Source organism: Mirounga leonina, unplaced genomic scaffold (genome assembly GCF_011800145.1).
Source record: "Mirounga leonina isolate KUSES-001 unplaced genomic scaffold, KU_Mleo_1.0 Mir_204, whole genome shotgun sequence".
Classification (NCBI taxonomy): Eukaryota; Metazoa; Chordata; class Mammalia; order Carnivora; family Phocidae; genus Mirounga; species Mirounga leonina.
In genome coordinates this window covers 3,086,438-3,098,556 of record NW_023270513.1, presented here as the reverse complement: position 1 = coordinate 3,098,556, position 12,119 = coordinate 3,086,438, and the positions used below count along the sequence as shown (strand labels likewise).

Genomic DNA, 12,119 nt, shown 5'->3' with positions numbered 1-12,119 from the left:
CCCGCCGAGCAGGGAGCCCAATGTGGGACTCGATCCCAGGACCCTGGGATCATGACCTGAGCCGAAGGCAACTGCTTGACTGACTGAGCCACCCAGGCGCCCCCTTTAGTAGTCACTTAATAGTGCACCAGCGCTATATACAATTAACAGTATCAGTTCATTTTTATAACACACAGAGGAAGGATATTTTCCTGAAATAACTGGAAGAGGCAAAGGACATTAAATGTTATGTCCTATATTTACAACCCTAGTCCCTAGTACTGTAATACCTGTAACACAATAGGAGCGTGATAATTGTTTATTGAATGTAGTGTACTAAAAAAATCACCCACAGGGAGCTAACTGGTCTGTCATTAGTGAAAACCAGCAGGAACAAGAGAATCAATGTTAGCAGGGAAGACAGTTCCCTACCCTGATTGTCTGAGGTAGAAAAATAAGTACAGTTACACATAGGTGCAATGTGGAATACAGTTATAGTTATTTCATCCTTTTCAAGTTGAAAGGCATTTAGAAACCACTCAAGACAAAGGAGGAGGGTTGAGGAACTGCTTTGATTTTTAGAAAGCAACAGACCCAGTAAAATCAGAAAAGTTTATTGAACAATTTAAAAGTGGTACTAGCATGTTAGTCATCATACAAATTCCTTTTAAGTATAAAAATCAAGATGTCAGTGTCTGTTCAGGACCATCAAATGAGTCCAATACAAAATCATACTCTCAGACTTGGGGATCACACCTCCACTCGTTAGAGGACGCGAGTCTGACCAGACCAAGCCCAGGCTTACATCTGAGATTTTCCCAGGCAAAGCAGGAGCAGGAGGTGCTATTAAATTAAAAGCCAATTTAAAAGATTTCAGTAGCTAAATGTAAAGTTCCCAGAGACACAGGTGACAGCCGTTGTTTCTAGCCCCTTTCAACCATGAAGTCCTGTAAGCACCTCCGGCAGCATCAATCCGAGCATCCTGAGACCAGAATACACTCGAGCAACAGGTGCTTCATTTGGCCACCCGTGGGAAAAACTCAGTGACTACATAGAGCAGTTGGCACATGTGCCCACAGGCCAGTTGACTCCTACAGTCCCCACACTACAATAATAGACCCCCACTTTCCAAAGTGCTACTGGGCCTTAGTTAAGGAGGGCCACCCTCACCCTCTTCCAGTTAACACCCTGTTCACACAGAGCCCCTACAACCCCCCTCCAAACAGGAGGCCCTGGGTCACATGCCAGAAATAGATACAGCACATTGAAACTGAGATAGAAGACATCTACTAGACAATACTATCCATCCTGGATCCTCCACAGCTTTAGACAATGGTGTAGAAATATACACCAATGAATTACTGTATGAAGAGAGTACAGGGATAAAGGAAAAGCAAAACAGAACACTTTAGTCCATGGTGAGGGAAAGGAAAACCAGAAGGAAAGGAGGAAGAATAGTGAGCTTATGTAACCTTTCACTTTCTAACAACACTTGGTATCTGCTCAACCTCCAGCTTCCGCTTCTCCAAGAATAGGGGTGCCAGATTTAGCAAACAAAAATATAGGATGCTGCATTAAATTCGAATTTCAGATAAACAGCAAATAATTTTTTGACCCTATGTCCCAAATATTGCATGGTACATACTTACACTAAAAAATTATTTGTAAAAAAAACAAAAACAAAACTACTCTCTTTTATCTGGCAACCCTATCCAGGAGGCTCAGTTAACCTGAGGACTAATCTGATCATATAATGTCAAAGAGCAACAGCAAGACCATCCCAGAGCAAAGCACAGACCCTTCATTCACCACAGAAGGAGCTACGTGATTCTTTTAACTCCATTTCCCAAACTCTCAAAGATCCAATGCTTATTTTGGCAGGGTAAGAGAATATGTGCACAGTGGAGTTGTCAACTATTATCTGCCAGGTGGAGAAGTAAGTTTTCCTTCCATATCAAATGAAGAAGGTCAAAAATACAACTAGGGAGAATAAGGAGAAGCAGGCTTACTGGGGTAAGGAATCTGACTCCTACCGCTGCAGGGCAGGCTGAAATCCCCCAGCAAAATCCCCACAAATGTGACAGCCCCGGGGTCTGGAGATCCAACATACTCCAACTTTCTTCGAGCAACTAAAAGACCTCAAAAGGCAACCAGGACTGAAAATACACACACACACACACACACACACAATGTACAGAGGAGGGAGGAATAGGAAGACAGCAAGGTAGGACACTGAGAAGAATCACACAACTCCCTGATAATGACTGGCAGAACATTTTGGTTGGGTGGGTGGTTGGCTGGTTGGTTGGTTTGTGGGGCTAACCTTCAGTGGTCTTTCCCTGAAGCAGAAGCTGACAGAAAAAAAGGGCCTCACAGAGGCCTCAGGGACACAGCTTTATGGGGGATTAATTCCACAACACCAGGCCCATAGTGCTATCATAATCTGATAGCAGATCTGACCATCGGACCCCACATCCAACGTGCTGTGCTACCGTGACGAAGTGCCAAACTCATCTCCTGAGGGCAGAAGAGGAACCAGTAACAAGTCCGTGGCTGATAAACATTCCCCTCAAAGGCATAAAGAGGGAAACATCAAAAAGAACAGGACCACATTATGCTTTTTTTTTTTTCACCACAGCCTCTTTGGGATTTTCTAGTTCCTCTTAACCCAGCATCTCTCAAACTGTGCTTCCAGAGATGTTAACAGGTGTTGCGTGGAACCAAAAAAAAAAAAAAGAAAAGATTCAGTGAAATAAATTTGGGAAATGTTGCCCACTTATTAAAAGTTATAAATCCCCCCAGTAGAGGAACCAGTCCCGCTTTATTTAAATCACTGGTTACCAGAGGGAGGTGGGTGGGGGGGCTGGGGGAAATAGGTGATGGGGATTAAGGAGGAGGGCACTTGTGATGAGCACCAGGTGATGTACGGAAGTGTTGAATCACTATATTGTACACCTGAAACTAACATTACACTGTATGTTAACTAACTGGAATTTAAATAAACACTTAAAAAACCCACTGGTTCCTGACGTACTTGACCACAGAACCTTGTCAAGGAACGTCTATTAGTATCTCCCAGAACTTTGAAAAATGCTGCTTAACCATTTTTGCAAGCATGTCTCATCTCCAGAATGGGAAGAACATGTTGACACCGGGAACACCCAGGAATCACATATAAAATGATTTTCTAAAATTAATATATCGGAAAGTTTAAGGCAATGATTTGAAAACTGTAGAAACTTGTCTTTCTGTGAGGCACTTACTCAATGGTAAATACAGCTAGGAAAGCTAATTTAGAGGTAAAAGTCAGTCAGTCAGTCTCTCTCTCTCTCACTCTCTATCTCTCCCCAAACTTCCTCCAAAAGGTTCAGACCAAACTTCAAAGCAGCCATGTACAAACAAGGCTGTCTTTGTTCCTCCAAAAGCCCAATAACCTGGAGTCTAGGGTTTCTAGGAAAAGAGACAAATGGCTCATGCTGGCATTGTTTGTTCAATGCTATCAAAGGAATCCCTCTCATTCCCCCTTAGGTGCAGTCTCCAAGTAGCACCCCAAAAGCTATAAAAGGACACACTTCTTGGTGTTCTTCTTTGTGGCAGGGTAAAGCACAGCCCGAACAGCTTCTGAAAATACCTCGTGTACCCCATCCTGCATCAGGGCTGAACATTCTAGATACTTCACAGCCCCCACCTGCTTAGCCAGGGAAGTGCCTTGCTGAGGAGTTGTGGGCACTAGGCTCTGTTCCTTCAGCTTCTTCACTGTCTCAGCATCATTCCGCAGGTCTCTCTTGGTACCTACCAGCAGGACAGGCACATTGGGACAATGATGGGAGACCTCGGGGTGCCACTTATGCCTCACATTGGCATACGAGGATGGGTTGCCAATGGAAAAACAAATGACAAAGATATTGGTCTGGGGGTAGGACAGCGTTCGCAGTCGGTCATACTCCTCTTGGCCAGCTGTGTCCCACAGGTTCAGGCTGACGATTTGGCCATCCACAGATGTCTGGGCACTATAGTTGTCAAAGACAGTGGGGATATACTCCTCAGGAAAGGCATTCGTTGTGTAACTGATGAGGAGGCAGGTCTTACCTACAGCCCCATCTCCTACAACCACGCATTTGATTGTCTGCATTCTTCCGTTGGAGTCCTAAGTGCAAGAGAGAAAGAAAGAATGTTTGCAGATGCTTGGTTCATTGGGGGAGCCTAAGCTTTATAGACATTTCTCTCTGAGGAGAAAGAGAGGAGGTAAGACCCCCACCACCACCACCACTGCCCATCCCCTTCACACCATAGAAGAGTCAGCTGGAAAAGACTATAGAGGGCAAGAGTTCTTACCGTGGAGTCCATGGACTGCTAGAGGATAAACTTCAGTAGGTCCTAGAAGCCGCCTCTGAAGTATGCAATATTATGTGCATGTACATAAGTGAATTTTTCTGGAAAGAAGATCCAAAACTGTCAACAGGTTGTCAAAAAGGGCTGTCAGCCCAAAAAGATTAAAAACCATTCATATACATAGGTATTTGTTACATTTTTGCCAGGAGGTCTGGCATCTATCAGAGGTGCTAAAATATAGTGGGTGCTCAATAAATGGAAACTAATTTTTAAAATGCCATTGATGTTGGGGCACCTGGCTGGCACAGTCAGTTAGGCGTCCAACTCTCGGTTTTGGCTCAGGTCGTGATCTCAGGGTCATGGGATCGAGCCCTGCATTGCGCTCTGTGCTCAGCACGGAGTCTGCTTGAGATTCTCTCTCCCTCTCCCTCTGCCCCTCCCACATGCACATGTTCTCTCTCTCTCTCAAATAAATAAATAAATCTTTAAAAAAACACATTGATGTAGAAGGAGGTTCTAAAGGTTGAAACAAAAGAAATATAGCTCTTACTTTGGGTCTATGGCTATAGACTCAGCAAAGAAACCTCTGTTCCTGACAGTGACGTCATAAACTTGGAGAAAGGTAGGCCAGTCAGACTTAGCCATCCAGAGGAGGAGTTAAGAGTCCAGGCTCTGACGTCAGACCACCTGGAGTCCAAAACCAGTCCTTTCTTTTTCTAAGCTTTGTCAGCTTGGGCAGGCTTTTCACCCGTGGCTTACATGAAAGAATGTTTGTGTGGTACTTATTACTGCCTGCCAGATAGAAAGTACTCATTAAGTATTAGAAACTACTACGACTTCATAATAATTCTTCTGTTCTGGGGAAGGCAAAAGTTCTGTAATGTCATTACAATGCTAGACAAACCAGGGACCTCATCCCCTCCCACCTTATCTGAGCAAAACCATTGGTCATACCACCACCATACTTTCTCATCCATTTCTTCATGAACCAAGTATTTGAGAAATAATGGTAAGGCACAAATGACCTCCAAGAAGTATGTTTACTATGAGCTCCCACATTTATACCCCCATATTAAAACCCTATCAATGCCCTACCCTGTCAGTGCCCACAAAGCACTCCATTTCCTTTAGCTTCTTAGCTACTGCACTAATTTCAGACCTGATCCTATGATAGTATTAACTTCTTCAAGTGTCAGAACATGGAGGAAAGGGGATAAATTGTCATATGTATTTGATTATAGAAAAAAAATTGAGGGTGCCTGGGTGGCTCAGTTGGTTAAGCGAATGCCTTCGGCTCAGGTCATGATCCTGGAGTCCTAGCATCAAGTCCCACATCAGGGTCCCTGCTCAGTGGGGAGTCTGCTTCTCCCTCTGACCCTCCCCCCTCTCGTGCTCTCTCTCACTCTCAAATAAATAAATAAAGTCTTCTAAAAAAATTGAGAATCAATTAGTTTCTCACCTTGAGAATTTGGGGGACTAGATACATCCTTCACCCTGTTGTCTTACTAGCTAAGGTCTACATTAGGCCCATATCATAGACAAAACAAAACACCTTATTTTCAGTCAAAGTAAAGAAAAGTTGGCCTTCAGGGTGCCTGGGTGGCTCAGTGGGTTAAGCATCTGCCTTTGGCTCAGCTCATGATCCTGGGGTCCTGAGATCAAGTCCCACATCAGGCTCCCTGCTCAGTGGGGAGTCTGCTTCTCCCTCTCCCTCTGCCTCTCCCCCCTGCTTGTGCGCTCTCTCTCTCTCTCAAATAAATAAATCTTAAAAAAAAAAGAAAAGTTGGCCTTCTGAGTATGCTTCACACAGGCCCACTAGAGGTAGCTCTCATCCCACACAGCCAATTCTGACTAGCAAGGCATTCCACCTAGAAGCCTTCATTAGCATGGGTCCCACAGCTAAAAGTCCGGAGTGTAATTCAGCTCCAGTATTCACTGACCATCAGCCCTATCTTTTTCCATCTAGGAACAGGCGTAAGGATCAAACATACAAGGTCAATGGAAAAAGGGTAAAGTCACCACCACATTCTTTGAGAATAGCCTTCCTTGATTTTCCCAGTCTGGATTCATTTCTTTCTCCTCTGAATTCCTATAGCAATTCCTGCGTGAACAACTCATCTTCCCAGTCTGCTATTCCGTATCATCCGGTATCCAACGTCTCTCTTCCAAGTGACTGCTTTCAGGACAACTGTGCATCTGAGGGAGTTGCTGATCCAGAGCAAACTCTTAGGCCCAAAGACCACTTTGCACCGCAAGCTCAGCTCCTCATCTCTGTAACTAGGAAAAGGCATCTACACTCATTTCTGCTTGTTTCTATCTACTAACCCTCCTAGTATATATGGTCTGCAGATGGGCATTCAAGCCACATTGATGGCTGAGGGCCTAGATGATGAAGGGCAGCTAGAACATCCCAGGTCTGAAACAAAGCCCAGGACATCCTCACCCATAGCAAACTCTCTATGAAAGGGAGGTTCAGGAAAACTCCCAGGTATTTTGGGGGGCTCCTTTGTACAATTAACTGACTCATTTATTCAGCCCACATGTTCATCATACTGTTTTATTTACTTATGTGTATGTTTGGAATTATCCATAGTTAAAAAGTTTAAAAATACTAAAAAATATATCTAAATGAATTAAAAACAGGATCTCTAAGAGATACTTGTACACCAGTGTTCATTGCAACATTACACACAAGAGCCAAGAGGTGGGGGCGCCTGGATGGCTCAGATGGTTAAGCGTCTGCCTTCAGCTCAGGTCATGATCCCAGGTCCTGGGATTGAGCCCCACATTGGGCTCTTGGCTCAGTGTGGAGCCTGCTTTTCCCACTCCCTCTTCCCCTGCTCATGTTCTCTCTCTCTGTATCTCTCTCTCTCAAATGAATAAAATATTAAAAAAAAAAAGAGCCAAGAGGTGGAAGCAACCTAAAGACCATCATAGATGAAAACATAAAGAAAATGTGAGATATATATATATATATATTTTAAAGATTTTATTTATTTATTTGACAGAGAGAGACACAGCGAGAGAGGGAACACAAGCAGGGGGAGTGGGAGAGGGAGAAGCAGGTTCCCCGCAGAGCAGGGAGCCCGATGCGGGACTCGATCCCAGGACCCTGGGATCATGACCTGAGCCGAAGGCAGTCGCTTAACCACCTGAGCCACCCAGGCGCCCGAGATATATATATTTTTTAAGGTTGAATATTTCAACCATTTTGTGGGGTGCCTGGGTGACTCAGTCGGTTAAGCGTCTGACTCTTGATTTCTGCTCAGGTCATGATCTTAGGGTCCTGGGATCGAGCCTCGTATTGGGGGGGGTCCACGCTCAGTGGGGAGTCTGCTTGTCCCTCCCCCCACTCGTGCTGGCACGCTTGCATGCTCTCTCTCTCAAATAAATAAAATCTTTAAAAAAGAAAGTTTCAGTTTTGCAAGATGAGAAATTCTAGAGATCTACTGCACAGCAATATGCATATAGTTCACACTACTGTACTGTATATTTAAAAATGGTTTAAAATACTAAAAATAAAAATATTTTTAAAGGGTCTGGAGCTCTGAGAGAAGGCTAGGAGTTATAAGAGAAAGGCAAATGAGAAAAGCTTGTTTACCTCAGCCTCGGGATCTAGCACGATGCTGTCCTGTTATGGATCACCTACAGCTTTCCCCTCCTCATCACCACCACTATCTACAGTCTCCCGGGTATTCCCATGGGTACCGCATTGCTGGAAGGGACTCAAAAAAGAGTAAAAAGAAAGACTGCTAGAAGCTTACAATCTTGTGGTAAAGGCAGGACTCATATGAAAAGGCAAACAAGAATACAAAGTAATGCATGGCTCAAAGGGGGGGGAAAGTTGCTATGGGGAAGCAAAGGGAAACTAAAAAATGAGAGCTTGTTATAGGCATTGTGCCAAATACTTTTACATATCTTATTTAAGCCTCCCAGTAGCACCGTGAAGTAGATACCAGGGCAGCTCAGAGATCTTTAGGTATGCCTCTAGGATTGGAAATTGGGAGAGGGCTGGTGCTGCAGAAACCAGCACCCCCAGAAAGTGCCCTTCCCAATCAGTCATGCACAGTGAACTGCAATTACAGTTTCTTCCAAATCTTCCAACCTCGTCTGACAAAGTATCCTTCCTTCACATGTACAGTCTGCATAGGAGTCAATTTTCTCCTAGGTTGGATACAATGTAAAAGACCCAGTAAGAGTCAAGACAAGAACGCAGCTCAAAGGATTACCGTTTCTAGCACATTCTCCTCCAAGTCTCACCCTTTCCCTAAGTCTGGGTCTAATCCACTTGAAATCACCCTGTAACTCTCTGAAACCAAAACAATTCAGCAGAAGACCCCCCATTTGTATTCACTACTCTCCACAGCTTAGCTCCTCTACTAAACCCCGGCAGCTTTTTCACACTGAAGACTGACTTCTTTGGTTCAAGTCCAGTCGCAGAAGGCTTTGGGACTCTCGAGGCCGAAGGAAGCCCCGTGAACGCTCCCCAAACCGGAGCCGGGGGAAGACTATCCTGCGGCTGGAAACTTAAACCAGGGAGGCAGGGGTAGTGACCCAGCAAGAGCCCCACAAGCCCGCTCGGCACTTCGCTCGCATCCTTCTCCACCAAGGCTGCTGGGTTCCGGGACTTCCTAGGGACTCGCGAGCCTGGGACAGAGAGGTGCCCCACATGCGAGTCGCAAGCAGCAAGAGCTGGCTCAGTCTCCCCCGTATGCATCCACCTCATCCCACCCTCCAACGCCTTCCATCCCAGGAACGGCTCACAGACTAACGCGGCCGTCCCGGGCTGGGGAGACTCAAGAAAAGCGCGGGGGATTGGGGTGCGGGCGGGGGGCAGCGCTGGGTGCGGGGAGTCTCCCTAAGGATTACCTGGCAAAGCGGTCGTCCTCCCGCGCCGATGACCGCGGCAGGCACAGCGTCCAGCGCGACTCTCGCCGGGGTGGGCGGGCTCGGCGGGCTCGGCGCCACATCCGGGCAGCTCCCGAGTCCCACCCCCGTCGTCAGACGCAGTCTCGGCTGGGTGCCCCGACACCTCCTGGGAAGTGGAGTCCAACGCCAGCCCCACGTTCTGCGAGTCACGGGCTTCTAGACTGACTGCCCCTTGGGGTAATCGAGGATTACTTCGATCCCGCCCCCAGGTGCGGACCCCAAGACAAGCTACTCGGTTCAGAGGTTCCCCAAGGCCCCTCTTTCCCTTGGCACAGTGAGGCCGCCCCCTCCTCCCCAGACCCCGATTTCCTCCTCAAGACCGACGTTGACATAAGGAGGCAGGCAGGAAACTGAAGTACTAGGAAAAATGGAGGCGGTAAAAGAAAATGAGAAAGTGAGCGAATTAGAGTTACTTTCGATCACCATAGTAATTTGCATTTTCCAGACTTTTCCGTAAGTGGAATCATACAGTATGCACTCCTTTTTTAGCGGCTTTACTGAGATATAAATTCACTCATTTAAATTGTACAATTCAGGGGTGCCTGGCTGGCTCAGTCAGTAGAGCCTGTGACTCCTAATCTCGGGGTTGTAAGTTCCAGCCCTACCTTGGGTGTAGAGATTGCTTAAAAATAAAAATAATAATCTTTAAAAATTTTTGTACGATTCAGTGTGTTTTTTGTATGTTACATTATTAATGTTTTAAATCGTGGCAACTACGCATAACAAAATTTGCCCTTTTAAGCATTTTCAAGTGTACGATTCCGTGGCATTAAGTACATTCACAATGTTGTGCAAAACCATCACCATTGATATTTCCAAAACTTTTTTCTCATCCCAAGCAGAAACTCTGTACCCATTAAGCAATAACTCCTCATTCCCCCTCTGCCTCCAGCCCTGGAAACCAACTTTCTGTCTCCATGAATTTGACTTTTCTAGCTACCATTCATTTACTGATGGACGTTTTGTTTTTTTCCAACGTTTGACTATTGTGAATAATGGTGCTATGAACACTGGCATAGAAGAATCTGGTTTTGTTGACTTTCTCTATTGTTTTCTATTTCACTGATTTCCACTTTGATCTTCATTATTTTTGTTCCTTTACTTTGAGTTTTATTTGCTCTTCTTTTTCCTGAAGTGAAAGCTGAAGTCATTGTTTTGAGACATTTCTTCTGTTCTAATATAGGTTTTTAGTGCATAAAAACTACTTGCTAAGGGGCACCTGGGTGGCTCACTGCGCTAAGCAACCGGCTCTTGATTTTGGCTCAGGTCATGATCTCAGGGTCGTGAGATCAAGCCCTGCATCAGGCTCTGCGCTGAGCGTGGAGGAGCCTGCTTAAGATTCTCTCTCTCCCCCTCTCCTTCTGCCCTTCCCTCCAGCTCTTGCATGCACTCTCTCTCTCCCTCTCTCTCTCTTTCTCTTTCTCTCTCAAAATAAATAAATAAAATATATTTTTTTAAAAAATTACCCCCTTAGGGCTGCCTGGGTGGCTCAGTTGGTTAACCGTCTGTCTTCGGCTCAGGTCATGACCCCAGGGTCCTGGGATCCAGCCCCACATCAGGCTCCCTGCTCAGCGGGGAGTCTGCTTCTCCCTCTGCCTGCCGCTCCCCCTACTTGTGCTCTGTCTCTCTCTCTCTCTGACAGATAAATAAATAAAATCTTTAAAAATTACCCCCTAAATACTGCATTAGCAGAATGCCATAAATTATATGTGTGGTTTCATCCTTATCCAGTTCAAAATATTTTCTAGTTTCTCTTTTGATTTCTTTTTTTTTTTAAAGATTTTATTTATTTATTTGAGAGAGAGAGAATGAGAGACAGAGAGCATGAGAGGGAGGAGGGTCAGAGGGAGAAGCAGACTCCCTGCCGAGCAGGGAGCCCGATGCGGGACTCGATCCCAGGACTCCAGGATCATGACCTGAGCCGAAGGCAGTCGCTTAACCAACTGAGCCACCCAGGCACCCTCTTTTGATTTCTTATTTGACCCATGGGATATCTAGAAGTGGATTGTTCCATTTTCAAATATTTGAGGATTTTCCAGAGATCTTTTGGTTGTTGGTGTGTAATTTAATTCCATTGTTTTTAAAGACTATATTTTGTATGACTTGACCCTTTTGAATTTATTGAGATTTTTTTTGTGGCCTAGAATATGGTCTATCCTGGTAAATACTCAACGTGCACTTGAAAAAAATATGTATTTTGTTGTTATTGGGTGGAGTGTTCTAAAAATGTCAACTGGGTCAATTTGGTTGTTGTTCACTTCTTCTGTATCCTCACTAACTTTATGCTTACTCGTTCTATTAATTACTGAGAGAAGGGTATTGAAATCTCTGACTAGAACTGTGGATTTGTCTAGTTTTCCTTGCAGTTTGTCAGTTTTTGATTCATGTATTTTGAAGCTCTTATATTAGGCACACACATATTTAGAATTGTTATGTCTTCTTCATTTATTGACCCCTTTATCATTATGAAATTACCTTCTTTATTCCTGGTATCTTTGTTCTGAAATCTACTTTGTCCCATATTTATATAGCCCCTCCACCTTTCTTTTAACCAGTGTTATCATATGGCACCTCTTTGTTTACATACTTTTACTTTTAACCTATTTGTGTCTTTGTATTTAAAGAGCATTTCTTGTTGGCAGCAAATGGTTAGGTCTTGCTTTTTTTTTTTTTTTTTTTTTTTACCCAACCTGATCATCTCGACCCTGTAATTGGGGTGTTTGGACCATCTACACTTAACGTTAATTGTTAATATGGTTTAAGTTTGAGTCTGTCATTTTGCTATTTGTTTTCCATTTGCCCCATCTCTTCTTTGCTCTCTTTTTCCTCTTTTTCTACATTCTTTTGGATTAATCAATATTATTTTAATTCCATTTTTA

At 44.5% G+C, this 12,119-nt stretch overlaps 1 protein-coding gene across 4 annotated transcripts; it reads right to left on the bottom strand.

Moving 5' to 3' along the window:
* Positions 1-577: 577 nt before the first annotated feature.
* LOC118026023 (rho-related GTP-binding protein RhoG-like) lies at positions 578-9,257 on the bottom strand. 4 transcript variants are annotated; one of them, XM_035028730.1, is made up of 4 exons: positions 9,181-9,245; positions 7,913-8,026; positions 4,315-4,412; positions 578-4,126 (listed from the first exon to the last, which is right to left on the bottom strand). In XM_035028730.1, exons 3-4 carry the CDS (start codon positions 4,324-4,326, stop codon positions 3,536-3,538), a joined length of 603 nt encoding a protein of 200 aa, XP_034884621.1. In that variant the 5' UTR covers positions 4,327-4,412; positions 7,913-8,026; positions 9,181-9,245; the 3' UTR covers positions 578-3,535. The 4 variants fall into 4 exon arrangements, with proteins under 4 accessions (XP_034884621.1, XP_034884622.1, XP_034884623.1 ...); XM_035028731.1 differs by having other exon boundaries at positions 7,913-8,036; positions 9,181-9,225; XM_035028732.1 differs by lacking the exon at positions 7,913-8,026 and having other exon boundaries at positions 9,181-9,257.
* Positions 9,258-12,119: the final 2,862 nt, after the last annotated feature.